The sequence below is a fragment of the Protopterus annectens genome, chromosome 6.part0, assembly GCF_019279795.1.
Source record: "Protopterus annectens isolate FY-2018-M chromosome 6.part0, PAN1.0, whole genome shotgun sequence".
Taxonomy (NCBI): Eukaryota; Metazoa; Chordata; order Ceratodontiformes; family Protopteridae; genus Protopterus; species Protopterus annectens.
Genome location: NC_056737.1, coordinates 376,026,484 through 376,051,923, shown reverse-complemented (window position 1 = coordinate 376,051,923; position 25,440 = coordinate 376,026,484). Strand labels below are relative to the sequence as shown.

At 41.8% G+C, this 25,440-nt stretch overlaps 1 protein-coding gene across 2 annotated transcripts in view; it reads left to right on the top strand.

Moving 5' to 3' along the window:
• The window catches only part of BAZ1A (bromodomain adjacent to zinc finger domain 1A), a 3,222,221-nt gene that overhangs the window by 1,308,051 nt on the left and 1,888,730 nt on the right, over positions 1-25,440 (top strand). For both annotated transcript variants that reach the window (XM_044074116.1, XM_044074115.1), the window contains exon 9: positions 15,274-15,369. In XM_044074116.1, the coding sequence (XP_043930051.1) occupies positions 15,274-15,369 (96 nt within the window). The remainder of the gene's footprint in view (positions 1-15,273; positions 15,370-25,440) is intronic.

Genomic DNA, 25,440 nt, shown 5'->3' with positions numbered 1-25,440 from the left:
CACCAAACAAACAGTGGACACCAATAAAACAGCTGCCAAAGGGAAAAACGATCCTAATTTCCATCTTGATGATCTGAAACTGGCATTACAACCTATTCAATTAGCCATACAAAGATTCTCTGAGCAACTTACTAACTTTGGCAAATCTATTAATCAAATAATCGAAAGGGTAGACACACTTGAGCATAAGCACCAGGCAAGCGAGAACTTGATCCAATCCTTATCGGACGACCTATGTGCCTAGGACACCCTGCTATTGGAGATGCAGTCCAAAATAATGCATCTGGAGGTGAGAAGTCGCCGAAATAACATATTAATCAGAGGATTACCAGAAACGTATGACAACCAGAACTTACTATTAATCACCAAACAAATCTTTTTAGCACTACTGGGTTCGGAAAACAACACGGAGAGCTTAGTTGTGGAGGGAGCACACAGAGCCTTGCATAAACGCCAAGATTCCACTACACCCTGCCATATCTACACTAAACTGTTAAATTTCCAGGACACTCAAAGAATTCTATTATCAGCCAAAAAACAAAAACATTTCACCTGGAATAAACACAGGCTCACCTTCTCTCAAGACTCGCCTCTCTTAATTAAATTAAATAGGCAAAAGTTGGCCCCGTTTTGTGCAGATTTGATTAAGCGGAATAGTAAATTCCAGATGCGCTATCCGAACGTCCTATCTTTTACTTAGAAGGACAAGAGACACTCAGCAAATACTCCACAAGAGGCGAAAGATCTTTATTAAAGTATTCAATGAATACCCTGCATTACAACCTGCTGTACTCCAAAATACTTACCAAAAACACTTAATCCAGGCTGACCGATTTCAAACCAAAGATACACCTCTATGCTGGGTACAATCATCTCACTTCCAAGATCAATATTCAAATATTCCCGCTCCTTACATCATCAGTGTTGAATGATATTTTTATCTCCTAATGAGTATAATGCATTTCTGGTCCTAGGCCCTTATCTTGAAGAGGAACCTTATTGATCCTGGATCTAGTAACCTATGGGTCACCTTAAGTGGACAATTCCCAGATGTTCCTATCATCGCGCTGGTCCTGCGTCTTCGTTTGATAGCGACACTAAAATTCTCTAAATTCTGGCGTATAGGCACTCCTATACAAATTTATAAGGGTTCTAACTGTCAACCTAACCCTTATGTGATTTGACTATATGCCGCGCTAACCAGTTTACTAAACGTGTCACTCAGCTGATACTGAGCAAAGGTTTTGTTTTCTTTATATCCTGTGACTGCCTTTTAACCTCCGAAAACACTCAAGTTCATTGATGCATCCCGACTATGCTCACAGGTACCAGTATTGCTTTAAAAGCTATTAATATTGGGTCAGTCAAACTAAAGGCATTTCTTACCTATGTCGGAGTCCGTGCTAACCACGGAGGAAGAAAGGATCTGCTCTCCCGGAAGCTCATTTGCAATTCCGGTGTATGATGCCGACAAGTCCTTCAAAATAAAATTCCGTCACTCCGTCACTACTACAGAGACAAGTCTATACAGGACTTTTTCTAACCACAATATTTTTACTTTAGCATACAGTATAGTATACTATAACTTGCATTGATCTAAATTGGATGTGTGTAATTTCAAGTTTCTCTTCACACCAATTCTGGGTAATTACGTTGGACTCATGACAACACAATGAATCGTCAGTGTATTTAACTGAAAGCTGCTTGCTTTTCATATGTAAATCTTTTAACTAAACCCTAGGTTGGAGTACCCATGTACGAGTTACATCTTTATATCGATTGTCAAGTATGTTTAATATTTAAAATGAGCCTATACAGTAGCAAATTAAACATCACACTATTCTGTACTTATTTTCTCTTTCCTTATCTTTCTTTTTCTCTATCCTTTACTCTTCTTGTTACAAATCTATGCATATACTCTTACAATATTCAAGCACCCAGCCCTCGTCCTTTACCTAGCTAACCATACTCTTCCTCACTTACCCTCTGCTTTCTCATTCTCCTCTTCCTTAATATGCACATGCTACCACATACTCACTAAATTTTCTCTCTAGATATTTCTGATTACTTGGCTACTCCTACTTACCTGTCTTTCTTTTTCTAATACTCCCTAACTTCTTTTGGAGCTCATGGGGAGATATCTCTTTAGGGTCCTAGTTATGACTGTTATAGGTTCATGTTATTTTGTTAAATCTTGTTTTGTACATATGTATAGCTATACCTAATGTTACACCAGTCCTTTTCGAGACTTCCTATAGGATTGTCTCACCCAAAATGTTTAATGTGTTAACCAATTTTGCTTATTTGCTTTATCGTTGTCTCTATATTCCTTCTCTTATAGGGTCTGGGTGGGTAGGCACCGGGGTAGTTATGAAGGAATACTATATTACCACTTTGAGAGAACCTCCTAAATATACTAGCTCACACTGTTTACATAATGTTTGGTTTTGGTCTCCATGTTTTCTCAGATTTCTAACACCACTAATCATTACATCCCCACTCTATATGTTATTTAGTGTGTATGGGCTTTATCCTTACATATTAAATCATGGAACGTTAGAGGGCTTCAAAACAAAGCCAAAAAATCCCTTCTCTTTCACTTACTCTTTAAATCTCAGGCTAAAATATGTTTTCTACAAGAAACACACATGCTCAGAGAAGATTGGAACAGAGAGAGGAAAAAAAGTTGGATTAAAAATATAATATCAGCGAGCAATAGTTCCAATTCAAAAGGTGTGGCCATTATAATTAAAAAAAAAAACTTTCAGGGGATTATACTAGAGGAGAAGTTTGACAAAGATGGAAGATGGGCTACTTTACGTCTCGACTTCACAATCTTGACAAACCAATCCTATTTTTCAATTTGTATGGTCCTTGCATTCGCCAACATATTTTCATATTAGAGATTTATAATATCCTTTCTACATTCAATGACCACTATATTATAGCAGGAGGAGATTGGAATGCTGTCATTTAGCCCTGATATTGACCGTACAAGTAAATCTCCCTCTTATAACCATCAGTCATCCATCGCCCTTGAGGAGTTAATGCTTTACCTCAATCTTGTGGATCCTATCTCACTCACAGGATACTCTACTAGAAACAAAACATGCATATTACTCGAGATGCTATAATGCAGGGTCAAGATTAGATTTCTTCCTAAGTATCTGACACTCTCTCTCATTTGAAAGCTACTTTTTCCTTAGAACCTAGATTCCTATCTGATCACTCAAGAATCCCCCTTGAACTTATCTGTGATTCTAATGCACCCCCTATATCTAAATACAATAACTGGACATTAAATAACAATATGCTTTCCAACCAAAATACAACTCAAATAATTAATGAAACACTACTCGACACAAACTTCAACATGGATAAATCATACATCCCCTTTGACATCCAATGGGCCGCCTGTAAGGCTTGCCTCAGAGGTATTCTAATCAGCAAAGCTTCGTATCTTAAAAAACTCTATAAAAGCAAAGAAGCTAACCTTAAATTAAAGATCACTACTCTTGAAAATCAATATAGACTTGATCTGAACCCCACCATATATAACGAAATAACTGATTCACAAAAAGAATTACTACATCTTCACCAACAAAATCTTTCCATACATGAACAAAGATTTACTCTGAATGGGCGCAAGTGCCCTCTAAAGCTTTAGCAAGAATAATTAAAAATAACCAGACTCTCCCTAGAATCTCACTTTTACATTTCAATAATAAAACCTATAAATCTGATTATGAAATAACACAGCTATTCACCTCCTTGTACTCAGAGGTCTACTCGAAGAAAATGGATCCCCCGATCAACCACCATATGGATGGATTTTTGAACTCTTATCAAATTCCCCTCCCTAAATGAACATCAAAGGGACATCCTTTCTGCCCCATTAAGCCTTCAGGAAATCTCTAGTGTTATTGTCCGACTTAAAACTGGCAAATCCCCTGGTCCAGACGGATTCACAGCTGAATTCTTCAAAACTTTCAACTCAGTAGTCGCCCCTATTCTTCTTAAGGTCTTTAATTACATAATAAAGAATGGTATATCAGATCTATATTGGAATACTTCAAAAACTATTCTAATTCTGGAAAAATAACAAAGATAAAACTGATCCCCATAACTATAGGCCTATTTCCTTAATAAACATTGATATTAAGATCCTAGCTTCCTTACTGGCCAATAGATTGAAAAAAGTTTTACCTTCGCTGATCTCCTTGGAACAAGCAGGTTTTATGTCACACAGACACGTGTGGGATAATACCCTGACAACAGGACTCCCTTATACATTTTACCAAAAAAGAAAAAAAATCCACTTTATGCACTAACACTTGACACTTCCAAAGCTTTTGACAGAGTAAACTGGAACTTCCTTTTTCAAACTATGACCTGCTTCAATATACCTAGTGCCTTTAAAGACATGATTAAGGTGCTATATAAGGATTCATCCACCTACTTATGTATTAACAAAAATTTATCCAAACCCATAAAGATTGAAAATGGTACAAGACAAGGTTGCCCCCATCCCCCTTTCTCTTTAACATATTCATAGAACCTTTTTTTCTATGTATTGCCCAGAATACCTTCCATACGATCCCCAAAGTTCTAAATACTAAACTATTATTGTCTGCCTTTGCAGATGATCTTATTCTTTACTTTCAACTACCTAACACAGACCTTAATAAATTAGTCAAATCTATCAATAAATTTTCGAAGGCTTCAGACTTTCGGATAAATTTCAAGAAATCGCACATCTTTCCTATAAATCCCTTAGCTCATAAACCTAATTTATTCCCTGACTCTCCCTTTCAGACAATCTATGACATCAAGTGCCTAGGGATTCAGTTTGAGCATAATCAACTCTCGACGTTCCAAAACAATATGTCTAAAGTTTGGTCAACAAATAACGCTCGACTTACATAGATGGGAACTATTGAATCTTTCACTCCTATCTAAATCAGCGATAATCAAGATGAACATACTTCCTAGACTTTTGTATCAGTTCAATGCCACAGACCAAATAATCTCTAAATCCTTCTTTTCCAAAATTAACAAAGAATTAGCCAAATTTATTTGGTACCCCAAATCAGTTAGGATCTCGTACTCCAAATTAATTTCCCCTAAATGCAAGGGTGGTGTAAGTCTCCCGAATTTCCATCTCTATCATACAATTATCTGTGCTAACAGAATTCTGTCCATCACGAACTTAAACCATAATATATACAACTCTTACCCTAACTGGATTAAACTTTGGTATCAACACACCTTAACTAAGATTAACCCAGCTGCTCTTCCTTTTCTCTGTATGGATGCAGTAGACAGTTTAAGACTATCCAACTGTTTAAAACAAAAAATTAGCTCTCTTCAAGATCTGCTAAAACTCATTAAACTTGACAATGTTTTTCCGTTATTTCAACCCCTTCACCTCAACCCTAACATTAAACTAAACAATGTGTCAATCAACCTTTCTAACTTCCCTCTCATTAAAAACTTTGTAGTCTGGGATATCGTTAAACATAAAGACGAATCACTCACCAATCTCCGCACAATTTTCAAGGTCAAACTTAAATACCTAACTATTCTCTGACAGCTGAGAGAATTAGTCACATCAAAGTTGGCCCATATCAAGCCAGATAAACAAGATATCATTAAACTAGATACAGTCATTCAAACTCTGTTACTCCTGGAGAATATGCTCTCCAAATCATACAAACTTCTAACTTCCATAATTCACGATTCAGACGGTCTCTTCTTTAGATACTGGGATAAATACAACGCTCAGATATTGGAGAATCAGAAACTTTCTGCTATAAAAAATACCTTATATTGTTCCCCCTTCAAGAAACTTTTCTACACTCAGTTAATGATTAACAATGCTTATCATACTACCTCTATACTGAACAAGTTTGACTCTAAGAAATCCCCCTCTTGTCCATGTTGTTCCTCCCCAAGAGCTGACCTCTTGCATGTTTTACGGTCTTGTCACTACTCACATAAACTCTGGACCTCATTGAAGATCCGCTTACAGAAAATGGGATACCATAAATCGACTCTCTTGGGAATTAGCAATCCTTCACATTCCTACTAGTGTTCTGTCTAAATTTGACACACACACGTGTTGGTTTTCTTATGCTTGCTTATGAAACTGTACATCACCAAAAATTGGATTGATCGTACTAAATTATGCTGGAACAACTTCAAGGAATTGGCCTGTACATACATCTCAGCACAAAAAATTATATTGAAAAGTCCTAAGAAGATTGCCCTCTTAAAAAGTTTTAGATCTCATTAGTAGTGAATAAATAATTCCTATAGCTATGGAGACCTTTTTTTTTTCTGCCTGTATTCTACTCTTTATCTTATTGTACTCTTTCAGTGGTTACACTTTGGTTAACACTTGTATATATATTGTATATACTTTACTAGATTTTTGTTGTCTTTGTTAAGTTTTACCTGACTTACATGTTTACATATGCTCAGTATATACGCCCAGTTATCTAAATACCGTTATTCAGTATGTTGTACTTTTACTTGTTGATATGTTATGAAACAATAAAAAGTTTTTTGGAAAAAAAAAGATATCTCTCCTGGAAGATTGCTTTTCTCCTAGCTATCACAGCAGCCAGAAGGGTTTCAGAACTTCAGGCACTGATGGCCATTGAGCCCTTCATCATCTTCCATGCAGACAGGGTCTCCCTGAGGACTAATCCATCCTTTATGCCCAAAGTGGTATCTAATGCAACTCTCAGCCTGGCCGTACATCTACCAACCTTCTTTCCTAACCCTTGACGTGTGCAGACAGCTCAGATGCTGTCTGGACCGTACTAGACCCTTCAGGAAAACAGACCAACTACTTGTCAGCTTTGTCCCAGGGGCAGAGGGGAAGCCCATTTCCAAATTATTTCCAAATGGATATCACACTGTATTTATTTCTGCTACAGATTCCATGGGGACCCCCCCCCCCAAGTCTATTCAAACCCATTCTACTAGGGCAGCCTCCACTTGCACAGCATTCCTCAGAGGAGTTCCCACCAGGGACATCCTGGAAGCTTCCACTTGGACTTCTGTCCATACCTGTACCAAGCATTACCACTTACCTCTATTTTCTAAGGCTAGGGCAGGGTTTGCCTCTGCAGTTCTGCAGGGCATGCTGTCCCATTCTTAGGTCTCTTACTAATCCTACCACCCCTCATTGCAACTTTGGGAATTCTTCCACAGGTGATGACTGCAACAGTGAAACATGAAGAACATCGTACAATTGTGTACACTTGACATAAATGTAGATATTCAAATGTATTCACTGTTACAGTCTTGGATGTCCTTCAAGGATGCATCTGCAGTCCTTACAAATGGGTTGTCCTGTCGTCAGGCAGCCCTTCGGTCGGCCGGATTCCAAAGTCTGGGTCTGGCCTCGGCTGGTGTCGCACTTCACCCGACGTCATAGCTGCAGTTTTTCGGGTATAAAGGCATCAGCCGACGCCATTTTCCTCAGTCTTTCTTGCCGCGTGGCGCCCGATGCAGAAGCTGTTCGCAAGTGCCGGTCGGTCAGAACCAGAGATTACTACTACCGAATACTACTTCGAAGACTTCTAAAAAGCTAAGTACCCCGTTGGGGACTCTTTCTTGCCTCAGCCGATGTCAGAAAAAGTGAATAATTGTTTAACTTGTGGGAAACAAATACCTCATAAAGACACTCTTACTGCTTACCTTGTTTAGGCCCAGACCACGACGTCGCAGCTTGTCTAGCCTGTGCTTCTTTTAACCGACAGACGCTTAGACGTCGATCGGAATTTGCAGAGCAGTTTTTTGGCTCTGATTTTGCTTATATTATGCCGACTTCACAAATATCCAAAAAACGCAAGGAAAAGGACCGACACTCGCGGTCCGTGGTTTCGGCCGAAACCACGGTTAAGCCAACTGCGAGTGTCTCGGTTTCGGCTGAAACCGAGCAAGCGGTTCTTCCTTCAGCCGAAAACATGCCTTCTACCGAGGCCTCTTCAAACCTGGTGGAATCGGCTTCTGAAATCCAACCTGCGGTTGCGGTTTCTCAGGAATTATCTGACGCTATTCCCTTGGATATCTCTACTCCTGCACGTGGAGCTGCTAGGCCTCCTGTAGCCATGTCCATTAAGGCCTTTGCCAGGGCTAAAGCAGCTAAAGCTACAAAAACTGTGCCTGTTAAGACCCCCTCTCACAGGCCCAGCTCCAGTTCCCAAATGCTTTCCTTGGCAGAGGATCTTATTTCTTTAATCCGGGGATCCCAACCTCATCCAGACAGGGCCTCTCATCCACCTCCAGAGAAGAGGCCTAGAGCAGAGCCCCTGAGCCAGTGTCCACAGATGATTCCTCTGATGATTCAGATAATACAGACCCTCCAGAGGCTCCTTATTCCCCTTACGAAGACTCTGATGCTGAAGAGTCCATCCCTTCTGCCTCTCCACCTGAGGAATTTTCCTTTGGGGAAACCTTGCATGCTATGAGGGAACAATTTCAGTGGCAGGGCCAAGATTTCTCAGACTCCAGGAAAAGGCTTAGAACCTTTTTGCATTTACCACAACATAGGCCTTTAGCTATACCTCCAGTTCTTTCTGTTGTAGATGATGCATTTAATGATGCTTGTACTGCTCCTGATTCATTACCTCCGGCCCCTGCTAAGCCCGATAGGTACTACAGGGTCCCGGACACACATCACCATTTATACAAGGCTCCTTTTGCAGATCCCGAGACTATCTCCCAGGGACTTAAGGCTGTAGCAACTACCTCTGCTAAAAATCCCCTCCCCTCTGAAAGGGAATCCAGATCCTTAGAGCGATGGGGTAAAAAAGTTTACACTTCTGCTACTCTGTCAGCTAGGGCCTTGAACTGTCAATTTCATATGATCCAATATCAAGAATTTATGCTTGACCAGTTAACTAAAAAACTGTCCTCTGATGAACCTTTTGATAAGAAGTATGTTCAGGAAATGGTACATAACATTCAGCAAGTTAGTAACCATTCTTTAAAATGCGGCTATGATGCACTGGAGGCTTCCTTTAGATCAGCCATGACTGGCACAGTTATCAGAAGGCATGCATGGTTGAAAGAGCAGGCCTTACCGGACCATGTCAAATCAAAGCTGTTAGATGCTCCCATGGACAAGACCAATTTATTTGGTTCTCCTGCACAACAGGTACTGAAGAAGATGGAGGAGAAGGCAAAATCTGTACAAACAGTGAAAGATTTCTTACAGGTCCAACCTCCAAGGTTTAGCAGGAATTGGCCCTCCAAAAATTGGTCCTTTCCAGACTCCTCTAAAGCACAGAGAGGCAGGAATAGGCGATCAAGAGGCAGAAACCAATCCAGGGGTGCCTACAGGGGACGCCAGTGGCAGGGCAACAACCAGCGAGACACAGCCACCACCACTGCAACAGGACAATCACAGTGACTTGGCTCTGGCACCGCCTACCAGGGAACAACTAGAAGCACCCTTAGGCGGAAGGCTAGCCTTATTCTCAATGAACTGGCATTACATCACAACAGACAAGTGGATTTTACAGACAATAGACCAAGGCTACAGGTTCCACTTCCATACTCTACCAGGGAAGAGAGGAATGCCAAACCTACCTCCAAATCAAAAGACAGAAGCTCTAAAACAAATATCTCAATTATTAAGGATGAGAGCTGTGGAAAAGGTACCATCTATGGAGCAAGGAAAGGGATTTTACTCCAGACTCTTCCTGGTACCAAGAAAAGAGAACACATGGAGGCCTATTCTCGACCTGTCCGCTTTAAACACATTCCTCATTGTTCCAAAATTCAAAATGCTGACTCTACAGCAGCTTCTTCCCATGCTGGGCAAGGAGTCTTGGCTGGTAACTCTAGATCTCAAGGAGGCATACCTGCACGTCCCCATACGACCAAATTGCAGAAGATACCTCAGATTTCTTGCAGGATCAGAGCATTATCAATTCTCAGCATTGCCCTTTGGCTTATCTACTGCGCCCAGAGTGTTCACGAAATGCCTGGCATCAGTAATTGCTCATTGCAGGCTTCAGGGAATTCAAATTTACCCCTACCTGGATGACTGCCTGATACAAGCGGACAACAAAAACAAGCTAACAGGAGACTTACAAAGAGTCATTTACCTGCTACAAGCCCTGGGATATACAGTCAATATAAAAAAGTCAAGGCTGATACCATCCCAAAGAATAACCTTTTGGGTGCAGAACTGGACACATCAAAGCAAATGGCATTCCTAACTGCAGAAAAGCAAGAGCAACTACCTCTCTACTTCTTGGCATTAACAAAGCAGAACCATCTAACAGCAAGAAAAGTTCTGCAAGCCCTGGGCTTCATGGCATCCTGCATAATACTGGTCCCTCATGCCAGACTACATATGAGAAAGCTACAGTGGTACCTAAAGAATTTATGGTCTCAACACAAGCACAGCCTAGAAACCAAAATTCCAATAATCCCATGCCTGAAGCAAGAGTTCCTATGGTGGGCTCAGGCCTGTCAATCAAACACAGGATTGCCCTTCTACAGCCTTCAACCAAGCCAAACCATCACGACGGACGCCTCAGACCTTGGTTGGGGGGCCCACATGCTGGACAAGTGCATACAAGGCTTATGGACTCAAGACCAGCTGCACCTACACATAAATCTAAAGGAAATGCTGGCAGTAAAATTGGCAATCCAGACATTCAGACCATTTCTCCGAGAAGGTCAGTTGATAAGGACAGACAACACAACAGTTATGTGGTACATCAACAAACAGGGAGGCACACATTCATACCCTCTATGCCGGATGGCACTGGACCTATGGAATGTGGCTCTGAGCTGCAACATTCAGTTACAAGCAATTTTTGTACCGGGAAAAGAAAACATTCTAGCAGACATATTAAGCAGGACTACCACGGATGCCCACGAATGGATGCTGCATCCGGACATCTTCAAAGACATTACAAGAAAATGGGGACTCCCAGAAATAGACTTATTTGCATCCCCACGCAATCACCAGCTAAAGAAATTCTGCACACGGACGTACCACCCACTTGCTTGGAAGGTGGACTCCCTATCTTTCAGTTGGAAAAACCTGACAGCATATGCATTCCCACCACTTCCTTTGATGCACAAGGTGCTATTGAAGATCAAAGAGGACCGTCCAAGGATCATTCTGATAGCTCCAGACTGGCCAAGGCAACATTGGTACCCATTACTAAGGAGCATGTCTCGAACAAATATGGACACTACCCCTGGTTCCATTGCTGTTAACACAGAACAACTACAACATCCTGCATCCAAACCTGAAAGCTCTGCAGCTGACTGCCTGGAACATTATATAAGATCAATTAACCCAAATTTATCACAAAGGGTTAAAGACATTATCCTTGAGGCTCGCAGACCCTCAACAAGGAAAAATTATGCAGCAAAATGGAAAAGCTATCTCATTTGGTGTACTGCAAAGGGAGAAGATGTGTCACTGGTAAACATAGCCAGCATCCTGGAATACTTGGCAGAGCTCTTCCACACAGGCCTGTCCTATTCTTCCATCAAGATACATGCATCAGCTATTTCAGCAGAATACAGCTTGGATCCTCCTGTCTTTTCGCATCCTCTGCTCAGGCAGTTTCTGAGAGGAATCAAAAATGTAAAACCTCCTAGGAAACCACCATTGCCAGCATGGGACTTGAACTTTGTGCTAGAAAAATTGACACTTCCCCCTTTCGAACCAGCAGCAACAGCAGAATTACAATACTTATCATGGAAGACTGCTTTCCTGCTGGCAATCACTTCAGCAAGAAGGGTATCTGAACTACAGGCATTAATGGCAGTGCAACCCTTCCTGATCTTCCATCAAGATAGAGTGTCCATGAGAACAAATCCTACATTTATGCCTAAGGTGATATCCAGAGTATCTTTAAATCAGGCTATCCACCTACCTACATTCTTCCCCAACCCACAGAACAGGGGAGAAAGACTGTTGCATACCTTGGATGTACATAGACAGTTACGCTACTACCTGGACAGGACCAAGGGCAATAGAAAAACTGACCAGCTACTGGTAGCATATGCAACAGGAAGGGAAGGAAAAGCAATTTCAAAACAGACAATCTCCAAGTGGATAGGAAATTGCATTAGATTTTGTTACTCCTACCATGGAAAGAAAACTCCAGAGAACATCAGGCCTCACTCTACAAGAGCTACAGCCACTACCACAGCTTTCTTACGAGGAGTGGCTACCAAGGACATTATAGAGGCTGCTACTTGGACCTCCGTGCATACATTTGCCAAGCATTATAACTTACCTTTATACTCTAGATCCCGAGCAGGGTTTGCCACTGCTGTTTTGCAAGGGATCCTAACTACACCATAATCTCTTCTTTCCTCCTCCCCTAGTTTGGCTATGGTATTCTACCCATTTGTAAGGACTGCAGATGCATCCTTGAAGGACATAGTACAGTTTTGTACCTACCATAAATGTAGATGTCCGATAGGAATGCATCTGCAGTCAGGATTACCCACCCACCTTGCCCTCTGTGGTACTCCTAGGGTATTTGCCCATCTTATAGCTAGCTGGGGGGGGATCTATTATGGTGTATTTGTTTGTATATATGTACATACATGCTTATTTTTTGTGTTTGCTCTCTACTATTTGGAAACATTGGCATTTATCCAAATTTAGCCTTCCAAGAGGGCACCTGGCATCTGGGGCAAGAAACACTGAGGAAAATGGCGTCGGCTGATGCCTTTATACCCGAAAAACTGCAGCTATGACGTCGGGTGAAGTGCGACACCAGCCGAGGCCAGACCCAGACTTTGGAATCCGGCCGACCGAAGGGCTGCCTGACGACAGGACAACCCATTTGTAAGGACTGCAGATGCATTCCTATCGGACATCTACATTTATGGTAGGTACAAAACTGTACTTTTCCCACCCTCCTTCCCCCTTGTATCTTCTTTCTTTAAAGAGACAAGTTTCTAACGGTGGCTTTTACCCACCAGGACCACTTTACCATATTTACTTGGGCCACTGACAGGTGCAAGAAAAACTGATGTAATGGCATCGGCTGCCTTCATTTATAGCACTGACGACATGACGTAGAAAAACATTGACTCTGGTATTCGGGCCGGCCAAGGGCTACCACAGCAGGGATAACCCACAGGTGATGACTGCAACATTGAATACACTGGAACATCTACATTTATGGTAAGTGTACACAACTATACTTTTTTGCAGCTGGAGTTTCACAGGGCTTGTTTTAACCCAGACGTCCTTTTATGGAGTCCGACTATCTCTGTGGAAACAAAAATTTTCTTCCCATGTGTAAGGAATTAGATTACACTGTAACAGTAGATGTTCATATACAGGCTCCCACTCTCCATACACTTATCTTGCAGTCTTTGTGATTATTTTCTGTAACTCCCAGGTTTCTTTTGGGAGTTGCTGTCGTCTCCATAGTACACCATTTGTGCCCTCTTTTCTAGCACTTCCGAGGTGGTTTGGTAAGTTTCAATAGAAGATAAAGGTCTTAACATGGATGTGCTCTGGTAACTTTTTATTCCAAAAGTATACAAGACCGAGTAAACTCCTACAGCTTCTTTATTGTCATGCTGATGTCCTTGGTGTGGGAAAGAAGTTAATACTACTCTTGGTAAGCCAAACATGTTTGAAAATTAGATTTGAATGATGGAAGGTTTGCTTGCATCTAATGCCATTGCATAAAGAGTTATGCAACAGAAATTATCGTGTTTGAACATTTAATGTGATTGTGAATGTACTTGGACTAACCCCTCTTAACTAGCTGTACTGTATTCCTTTTGTTTCAGTCACTACTGTATTTTACTAGCTCTTCTGTGTACATTCCTTTTCTTAGGCTTCAGCTGTATTGTTAGTGTATGTGTGTATACACACAGAGTATTTTAACATTAACAAAAAAAAAGAAAGGTTGCATTAGAAATGTCCAGTAAGAGCCAGGTGAATCTAAATAACTGATACTGCTGAAGTTGGTAAAAATGGAAAACAGATTAAAATGCAATTTGACTGTAAATAGTAAATATCTGTGCAAACTGATGAATTTCTCCCAAGGTAGTGATCAGAGGAAAGCTGCTGTTATAGATTGTAAATGGTTTTCATGTTTATACCAGCTGGTTTTAGCATCTGTTTACCAGAAAGACCTGATATTTTTCACTCTGGTAGTGTACAATAAATGGCTAGTATGGATTCAATGTCAAGTGTTTTTGCCTGACAAGCATCAGTCATGTCAAGTGTTGCATGCATTCATTCTCTTTCATTTTCAGCATGGTCACTGATTCAGGCAAGAGATAAATGGAAAAAGCTGTGATCCAGGTAGGCATTGAAGATAGCTTGACACCAGCCGTCTGCGCTGCCTGAGCCTTCATTGCAGTTTGTGTCCATTAAGTGGCTCACCATGCCGTCCTTAATGGCAGCCTGGGAGTTTGCAGGAGAAATCATGTGTTACCATCAGACCTCCCCTGCAGCTTTAAAGCCCATCTAGGGGCTTATCACTCCCTTGCTTCTTCTGCTCTTCTTGCAACAGTGATCTTATTCAAACTTTTGTGATGTGGACCTGACCTACCAGTGTGCAAGGATGAAGCCTCGTCTGCGTCTCAGATGACCAGTCTTCAGTTGCCGAAGTAGGAATCTGAGAGAATCTTTGACTAGATGGTGGAGGATGAGCTTGAACGTTTGGCACCATTTCGCAAATTTTGTAGAGGGAATAGCTCCTAGGCCCATGACATGACAACACTGGCAGCATCTAAATGTGGCTTGATGAACCTTGTACCTGTAGTGGTCTGTTTCACTTGCTGTGTATCATGCTGGGACTTTTTTTCAGAGGGTGTGTGTGGGAGCAAGTACACCTGTTTTCCCCTTCCAGACATCCATTTCAAGTTTGCAGACACCCCAGGGGTAGGCTGCACTGAGGGACATGCTGGCTGACCCACTCATACAACTAGACTCTTGCCTCCCAAGTTGTATGTTGGTAGGGCTTCCTAGGCAGGAACAAATGTGATATAGACCGCTTGCTTAGTCTGTAGATGGCCAGCTCCCCCACTGTGAAGTAAGTGAGCGAATAGGGTGCATGTAGGGGAACCATCAGATGAGGTCCCTTGTAGGAGAGGAGGGAGTATAAAAATCTACATTTAAGGTGATTATACTCTCACAACTTTATTTCCTGCTTACATCTCTGTTTCATATTGGCAGTGAATTGTGTAGTTTCTGATTGTAAATGTAATTTATTCTAAATTAAATTTTAATGTGACTTTTAGGAGAAAGAAAAACTACGGGAAGAAAAACGAAGGTATGCAGAATATCTAAAGTTGTGGAGTAAACCAAGGGAAGATATGGAATGTGACGATCACAAGGTAATTTAACATGAGCCACATGAAGTTAAGGGAAGCATTTTTGGTTTCTGTCAAACTGATCTTCGTGTTTCACTGTTGGTCATCACATTTGGGTTATCTGCTTGCAGTAGCCCTCAGTCGGCCTGATTATCAAAGTCATGGGTCCTGCATCGGTTGCTGTCTCATCTTCCATGACGTCAGGGGTGTAAAACATGCAGCCGACACCATTACATCAGTCTTTCTTGCCATGCGGTGCTCGAAGCAGAAGCAGTTCAAGTGCCGGTTGGCCGACTCCTGAAATTTGCATTTTCGAATTTCAGAACCAAAGTCTTCAACTAAAGCTAAGTACCCCATTGGGGAAACTTTTTCGTGCTCTAAACCGATGTCAGTAAAAGTCAGTAATTGTATTTCTTGTGGAAAGCAAATGCCTCAAAGATTTTCATTCGTACTGTATTCCTTGCCTAGGCCCTGACCACGGCATACCTCGCTGTCAGATTTGTGCTTTATTTAAATAGCGAGCTATTCGTCGTCGGAATATTTACGCTTCTAAATATTTTGGTACTCAGTTGAGTTATCCAGATATGTCTTCGGTCCCGACTATCGACTTTCCGAAAAAAACGCAAAGATAGACAGAGACGGGCCACCTAGGTCCAAAGCTCCTGACGATGCTTATAAGCTAGTCGCCAGTTCACCGGTACTCAGTGAGGCCAACCCCTGATGCCCACTACTTCAGATTTGCAGGCCACTACTGAAACCCATTCTGAGTCCGGTTTGCCCTGTGATGCTTCAACTGTTGAACCTGCGTATGGCTGTACCTTGAATGGGTCTGGAGCCGCTGTGCAGCACCGACTTCTGAGGGTGCATTCAGGCCTACTGACTTGCATATTAAACTGATGCCATCTTCCACTTAGTGGCCTAAAACTGGAACCATGCCTAGAAAACTGACGCCCAGACCACATGGTCAGGCCTCTATGCCTAAAAAACAAGTAAGAATGGCTGAAGACCTTATTACTTTAATTAGGGGAAGCCAACCTTCCCCCTCTGAGACCTAGGACTGAATTTGCTTATGATACTTCTGATCAGGATTCTGAAATTTCTGTTTTGTCTGATGACCAGGATTTACCCTTATCTACCTATGAGGATTCTGATGCAGAGGACTCTATTCCCTCTGCTTCCCCCCCAGATGATTTCTCTTTTGGTGAAACCTTGCATACTCTTAGGGAGCATTTTCGCTGGGAAAGCCAGGATTACTCTGGTTTCAAAAAATAGGCTTAGGGATTTCTTACTCCTGCCCCAACAGAGGCCTTTAGCTATCCCCCATATACTAAACATTGTTGATGCCTTTTCAGAATCTAGCTTGGCCCCTGACTCTTTATCTTCTGCTCCCAGAAAACCTGATAGATATTACAGGGTTCCTCACTCTCACAAGTTCCTTTTTAAAAATCCTACTGCGGATTCTGAGACCCTTTCAAAGGGACCCAAGGGCATTAAGGCAACTACTGCCAAAAATCGTACTGCGGATTCTGAGACCCTTTCAAAGGGACCCAAGGGCATTAAGGCAACTACTGCCAAAAATCCTACCCCCTCTGATAGAGATTCCAGGGCTCTGGATAGATGGGGTAAGAAGGGTATACACTTCTGCAACCTTGGCCATTAGGGCCGTAAGCTGCCAGTTTCATATGTTAAAGTATCAGCAGCATATTATTGGATTGAAAGCACAAACAGCCACTGAAGACGACCACTGGTAATGCGGAAAAAATACTGACTTTATTGAAGAAATGACTAAGCGCTTTCACCAGTCAATACTGGCTTCTTCAGAGTCATTTTACAATCACAATTAAAACACCTTTATAGTAACTGCCCTATGTGAAAAATAAAAAATAATTTTATTTTGTTTGAAGGTGAGGTATTTCAGCAACTTTCTGGGGTGGCAATGGGGGCAAAATGTGCCCCGGTTTTTGCTAACCTAGTTTTGTTGGCATGGGAAAGACTTTTTTTTTTCCCTTCCAGGTTCAACAGCAATATTTTATTATACAACAGGTTTTTGGATGACCTTTTGATTTTATGGAGAGGTGAAGAAAAGACTGCGGTAGATTTTGTTGATTACTTGAATGGTACCACAAACTTTAAGTTCACTTATGAGTGGAATGAAGAAGGTATTAACTTTTTGGATTTGACTATCAATAAAACTAATGTGGGCTTTTCAAGTACTATATACAGAAAGGAGAGTTATTCGAATTCCCTGTTGCATTTTGGAAGTTGCCATCCTTTTCACCAGAGAAAGGGTGTAGTGAAGGGGCAGATGGTCAGAACATCTAGGTTAGTCAGCAATGATGATATGTTCAGGAAAGAGATTTTCAAGTTAATAGGCATGTTTTTGGAACGAGGATACCCTCTTAAGCTTTTACTTAAAATCAAGAAAGAATTGCTTAGGAAAAGAACAGATTACATGCCAATTTTGAATATTAAAGTTCAACAGGCCAACATGGGGGGCAACAATAGTATTAACAATAATAATAAAAAAACTGGAGCATTTTTTGTTTTAAAGTACAACAACAGGGCTGCTGAATTGTGTGCCAGTTTGAGAAACACTTGGAGGTATTTTTTGAGTGATGAAATTAAGGGAACCTTAGGTGTTGAATCTGTGATTGTTTATAGTAGGAGTGAGAATTTAAAGTGTATTTTGGAAAAAGAAGTTAAGCCTCATAACAAATCACGCATGAGTAAATGTGGGGCTTGTAAACAGTGTAGGTTCATTGGGGAAGGTTCTTATCTTTGTGTTTTTGATTACAGATATACTATTGCTTGCCCTGGGCATTGTAACTGTAATAGTAAAAATTTAGTTTATGTAGCATCATGTATGTCATGTGAAGCATTTTATGTTGGCATGACTACTCGAAGATTAAGAGATAGAATATCAGAGCATGTTAGATCTATCAGGAAAAAAGACATACACAATGCACTTTATTTGCATGCCACCATATGCCCCAATTTCAATACGTTTTTGTTCTTTGTAGTGGACCGTGTTTCTTTACTAGGGAGAGGTGATGTGGCTAATAGAGTTGCTGTTTTGGAAGCAGAATGGCAACTTAGATTAAATGCTTTGAGATCCCCTGGTCTCAATGACTGTGTGTCTCTGAAACCTGTTTTAAAATTTAAATCAAGTCAGATTTAAATTACTAGCAATTTTTTAAAAAATGTGTATTTATATTCATATTTATACTAACATTTTTATTTTTATTATCATTTTCTAGATTTAGTATGTTGTGTGTGTATTTTAAGTATTTAATTCAACATTAGGATTTTTTAAAAAGTGGATTAGGATGTTCATTGGTTGTTATAGTGTGATGTCAGCTTATTCACATAGGGCAGTTACTATAAAGGTGTTTTAATTGTGATTGTAAAATGACTCTGAAGAAGCCAGTATTGACTGGTGAAAGCGCTTAGTCATTTCTTCAATAAAGTCAGTATTTTTTCCGCATTACCAGTGGTCGTCTTCAGTGGCAGTTTGTGCTTTCATTTTCGTGGTTTTACCCTATTTTGGGTGTTTCTGTCTTGGATATTATTGGATTGCTTAAACAGAAACTTATGTTGATTCCTGACTGCTGAAAATACGGATTTACAGGATTTAATGCATTCTGCTGAACAAGTTTGAAAACATACTTTGCAATGTGATTTTGATTCACTAGAGGCATCTTGCAGGGTTGCTGTCACTGGGTCTGTACTTAGAAGGCATGCTTGGCTTAAGGAGCAGTCTTTGCCAGATCATGTTAAAGCTAAATTGCTTGATGCTCCCTTAAATCAGGACTGCCTGTTTGGCATCCAGGCAGAAGTAGTCCTTCAAAAGATGACGGAAAAAAGCTAAATCTATGCCAGCAGTTAAATATTTCCTACAAGTACAGCCTCCAAGATTTAGTAGGCAATGGCCCTCTAAGAATTGGTCCTTCCCTGCCTCTTCCAGCCCTTCTCAGTTTAAAACCAGAACCAGCAGAACACCCAGGCTTCAGTCCCAGGGTACGTACAGGACTAAGAAGTGGGGGGCTCCCACTTCCAAATCAGGGAGTAGTAAGACCCCCCCCTATGGTAAACTGTCTCAATGACTTAACTTTAAAATTTCCAAGCCCTTCTCAACTGACTGCTCCTTTAGGGGGAAAGATTGCTCTGCAGGCAAAAAACTAGGAACTAAATACCCAGGACAAATGGGTTTTAAATATAGTTTCCCAGGGATATAGATTTAATTTCCACACATTTCCAACCCCAAACGGTTGGCCAGATGTACCCCCAAATCAGTGGGCAGAGGCTGAAAAGCAAGTACTCTCAAGTATAAGGGCTATTCAGACTGTACCAGAAGAGGAAAAGGGACAAGGTTTCTACTCAAGACTTTTCCTGGTACCCAGAAAAGACAGCGCATGGCGTCCTATCCTGGACCTTTCTATCCTAAACACCTTTTTGGTGATCCCAAAATTCAAGATGCTAACTCTTCACCAGTTGCTTCCTATGCTAGGCAAGGATGCCTGGTTGGCAACACTGGATTTAAAGGAAGCCTACCCGCTCAATCCCAATCAAGGAATCTTGCAGAAGATTCCTACGCTTCAAAGCAGGCTGCATGCACCATCAGTTCTCTGCACTGCCCTTTGGCTTAACTACTGTGCCCAGGGTATTCACGAAGTGCCTAGTTCCAGTCACTGCATTTTGCAGGCAAAGAAATATTCAAATATACCCATACCTGGACGATTGTGTAATTCAGGCAGAAAGCCAGGACATACTTTTGAATCATCTGGCATTTGTACAAAAGGTTCTAACTTGTCTGGGGTACACCATAAATGAAAAGAAATCACATCTTGTACCCTATCAACAGATTACATTCCTGGGAGCAAGCTGGAACACAACTTCCCAGATGGCTTTCCTCATGCCAGAGAAACAAATGTGCACAGACAACTTGGGTTTTTACTTGGACAGGACTAAACCTCAAAGGAAATCTGAACAACTGCTGGTGGCATTTGCTGCAGAGGGGAATGCTATTTCAAAGCAAACCATTTCTAAATGGATAGGCCATTGCATTAATTTCTGCTGTAAGTACCATGGAAAACCTATTCCACAGGGGATAAGACCACACTCAACCAGGGCTGCATCTACCTCCACAGCCTTTCTCAGAGGTGTCCCTACCAGGAACTGTACATACTTTCACCAAGCATTACCATTTGCTAATTTTCTCTAAATTTAGAGCTGGCTTTGCCACTGCAGTCTTGCAGGGCCTTGTAACTGGTCCTAATGCTATCTAAATTCCTCCTCCCGTCCTTGGCTTCGGGAATCTACCCAAATGTGATGACTGCAGCAGTGAAACACGAAGAACATAGTACAGTTATGTATACTTACATAAATGTAGATATTAGAGTGTATTCACTGTTGCAGTCCTGGTTACCCTCCCTCCAGCCCCCTGACTTCTTTTGGCTATACCTGTTTTCTCTTTTACTATACTTAAACGCTTTTTGATGTATTTGCTTTTTGTTGGAGGTATAACCTTGCATATATATATTTAATTGCTTCCCATTGGGGGGGGGGCATCTGGTGCAAGAAAAACTGATGTAATGGCATCGGCTGCATGCTTTATACCCCTGACTACCTAACGTCATGGAAGATGAGACTGCAACCGATGCAGGACCTATGACTTTGATAATCAGGCCGACTGAGGGCTACTGCAAGCAGGTAACCCAAATGTGATGATTGCAGCAGGGAATACACTCTAACATCTACATTTATGGTAAGTGTACACAACTGTATTTTCTGTTTTCCCAGTAATCATGTTTTAGACCATTTAAAAAGGGTTTAAAATTATTTATATTTGAATGCGTCACCTGTTTGGGCTAACACACCATTTATATGAGGGGGTCCTTTAATGCATACTATCACTCAACAGGGGACGTTTGTCTTAGAAGAACTGTGACCCCCACTATGCACGCTTTTTCTTGATTGTGTGCACATGCGCACACACACACACACACACACACACACACGCACACTGTCCCCCTCTCTCTAATAATAGGGGCTTCCACACGAGTTAAATTTACTCTGATTTCACCATACCCCATTGTAAGGGAGACATTTCAAAAGGAAACCTTGGATCTGTGTAGGACCCACCCAATTATTTGCCGTACTAGGACTGCCACCAGTAAACCTAGACATGCGCACACAACTTGCTGTCTCCATCCATCCATGTACTTTAAAATTGGTTTTATATTGAGCCACAATATTGTTGACTATTCTGACAGTAAAACAGTATAAGGTATTAGTGTTCATAATGTATTGGTGTCGGGTAACATAAATGTTTTGTGCAGTATTGACTAAACATATATCACCTAGTTGGGTTTCTTACACATATTTTATAATCTTGGATGTCTTTTTAACAAGATGTTCATCGTGTTTCACTGTTGCAGTCATTACACTTGGGTTATCCTGCTGGCAGGCTACCCGCAGTCTTATCCTGCTGGCAGGCTACCTGCAGTCGGACAGAGTTCCAAAGTCTAGGTCTGGCGTCGGCTGCTGTCGGTGCGCCAGGGGTATAAAAGATGCAACAGATGCCATTTTCTTCAGTCTTTCTTGCTGCGCCGTGCCCAAAGCAAAAGCAGTTCGCAAGTGCCGGTCGGCCGACTCCTGAAATTTTTGAAATCGAGTTTCAGAACCGAAGTCTTCAATAAAGCTAAGTACTCCGTTGGGGGAACTTTTTCTTGCTTCAGACCGATGTCAGTAAAAGTTAACAATTGTATTTCTTGTGGGAAGCAAATACCTCATAAGGATTTTCACTCTTACTGTATTCCTTGCATAGGCCCTGATCACGACGTTACTAGTTGTCGGTTTTGTGCTAGATTCAACAAACGCACTATTAAGCGTCTGTTTGATTTTGCTTTACATTACTTTGGCTGGAGGTTTAACTATATAATGCCGTCGGAACAACCCACTGGAATTTATAAAAAATGCAAAGACCAGGAAAAGGACAGGCATCCGAGGTCCAAAACCGGCAGCGAAGCCTCTTCTAGGCCAGTCGCCGGTTCGCTGGTTCTCAGGCGCTTTCGCAGCCCCTGACACCCGCTACCTCAGACACTGGCCGTATCCGACTCCCACGTGGAGACACCTAGGTCTCTGTAAACTCAAGGTATTGGGCCTGCGGAAACTATTCCCTCAGATGGGTCCGGAGCCGCTGAGCAGGCATCGGTTTCTGAGGGTGTTTTCAGACCTTCACAGCTTACTAGTAAATCCTCTGCAGCAGCCAATGCAAAGTCAAAATCACCATTAAAGACAAGAAAACAAGTACAGCATTCTCCAGGGCAGTCATCCATGCCAAAGAAACAGATGCTTAAAATGGCCGAAGACTTAATTACTTTGATCAGGGGTTCCCATCCCCCTCCTGATAAAAGACCTAGGCAAGACGCTGACTATGACTCCTCTGACCAGGTTTCTATTTCCTCTGATTCCTCTTCAGATCAGGGATATTCTCTCCCTCCCTATGAGGGAGAGCAAGGACATTCTACTAAAACATCTGGCGTTCGTAAAAAGATTACTAATTTGCCTAGGGTACACAGTAAACGAAAAGAAATCAAAACTAGTGCCCTCTCAAGAGATAATACTCCTGGGTGCAAGTTTAAGTACAACTGCCCAGATGGCCTATCTCACACCAGACAAGCAAAGGCAACTGACTCATTACTTTCAAATGATGGCAACAAAGACAAAGACCCAGCTCCCTGCAAGAAAAATTCTGCAGGCCCTGGGCTTCATGGCATCCTGCATTCTACTAATTCCATATGCAAGACTGCATGTGAGGAAATTACAGTGGTATCTAAAAAGTGTTTTGGACTCAACGTTGCCACAGCCTGGAAACAATAATAACTGTAATTCCCTGACTACAACAGGAGTTTCGATGGTGGTCCCAGGCTTGTCACCACAACAAGGGACAGCCTTTCACCTTAACCACAGCCAGGCAGCCAATAACAACGGATGCATCGGTTTATGCCTGGGGGGGCACACATGGCAGGAAAATGTATTCAAGGCACGTGGCCCAAGGAACAAATGCATCTTCACATCAATCAAAAAGAGATGCTAGCTGTACAGAAAGCTCTGACAGCCTTCAAGGATCTACTACATCCAGGACAACTATTACTAAAGACGGACAATACCACAGTTATGTGGTACATAAGCAAGGGGGCACACATTCCTACCCCTTCTGCAGGCAAGCCATGACTTTGTGGAACACAGCACTGACCTATCAGGTACATCTGCAGGCACAATTCCTGCCAGGCACAAAAAACACTCTGGCAGACTAGCTAAGCAGAAATCTCATGGATCCTCACGAATGGAAACTAAATCCACAGGTCTTCAGCATGATAACAAGGAAATGGGGACGCCCAGACATGGATCTTTTTGCTTCCCCTCACAACTTCCAACTACAGAAATTCTGCACAAGTACTTGTCACTGACAGGCATGGAAAGTGGATGCACTATCATTCAGCTGGAAAACCCTGACAGTTTATGCCTTTCCTCCACTGCTTCTTCCCAAAGTGCTCCTAAAAGTCGGACGAGAAGTCAAAAATGATCCTAATTGCCCCAGACTGGCCACACCAGCACTGGTACTCAATCCTAAAGACCTTGTCTCAAGGCCCAGCCTGGTCTTTACCTCAAATTACTCATCTTCTGACTCAACAAGACAATCAGAGTCTGCACAGTCAACTCGCAGAAACTTAAATCTGCCTGCATGGCAGATAATATAGCCACTCAGACCACACCTCTCTCTAAAGCTATCATGGATGTCATTTTAGAAGCCAGGAGGCCCAGCACTAGGAAATCTTATGCAGAAAAATGGAAGAGATTCTTTGCTTGGAACCAGACACAAGGACTCGAACCACTTGTTCCAAATATACCTCAGATTTTACAATACCTAACTGAGATGCTGGACAAAGGCCTATCCTTCTCATCTATTAAGATCTATGCCTCGGCCATTTCAGCTCATTACAATACGGAACCTCAGAGGGGCAAAAAACATAAGACCCCCAAGGAGAGCACCAGTACTTGGGACCTCAATTTTGTTTTAGAAAATCTCACACTGCCTCCTTTTGAGCCAGCCAGCACTGCTGATATAAAATTCTTATCATGGAAAACTGCTCTGCTCCTAGCAATAACTTCAGCAAGAAGAGTCTGAGTTACAGGCATTAATGGCAGTGGAACCTTTCATCATTTTTCATCGGGACAAGGTCTCACTAAGGACATACCCAACATTTATGCCAAAGGTGATTTCCAGTGTGGCTCTTAACCAAACCATTCATTTGCCAACTTTCTATCCAAATCCCCAGAATAAGGGGGAGAGACTTCTGCACGCTTTGAACATACACAGACAGCTACGATTCTACTTGGACTAAACAAAAGCTTTCAGAAAAACTGAGTAACTGTTTGTAGCTTATGCTGCAGGATCACAAGGAAAGCCCGTCTCAAAGCAGACAATTTCAAAATGGATAGGACACTGCATTCGCTTCTGCTATGCACAACATGGCAAATCAGTGCCTAAGGGCATTAGGCCACATTCTACCAGAGCAGCAGCCACTTCAGCAGCCTTTCTCAGAGGAGTACCAACCAATGACATTTTAGAAGCTGCAACCTGGAGTTCAGTGCACACTTTCAACCAGCACTACCACTTACCTCTTTACTCTAAATCCAGAGCAGGCTTTGCCACCGCAGTTCTGCAGGGCCTGGTAGCCTCTCCTAATCCTATTTAGGACCAGCCACCCAACCTCAGCTTTGGGATTCTGCCCAAGTGTAATGACTGCAACAGTGAAACACGATGAACATAGTACAGTTGTGTACCTGCCATAAATGTAGATGTTCGAGTGTATTCACTGTTGCAGTCCAGGTTACCCACCATCCCCCTTTTCTTTACTGGGACTTTTCTGTACTTCTCAATTCTATACAACCTATGTGGTGTATTTGCTTGTAGATGAAGGAAATGTTTATTTTACTGTATGCATGCTTTTTGGCATACCTTTTTACAGCCTTCCTATTTGGGGGCACCTGACATCTGAGACCAGAAAAACTGAAGAAAATGCCATCGGT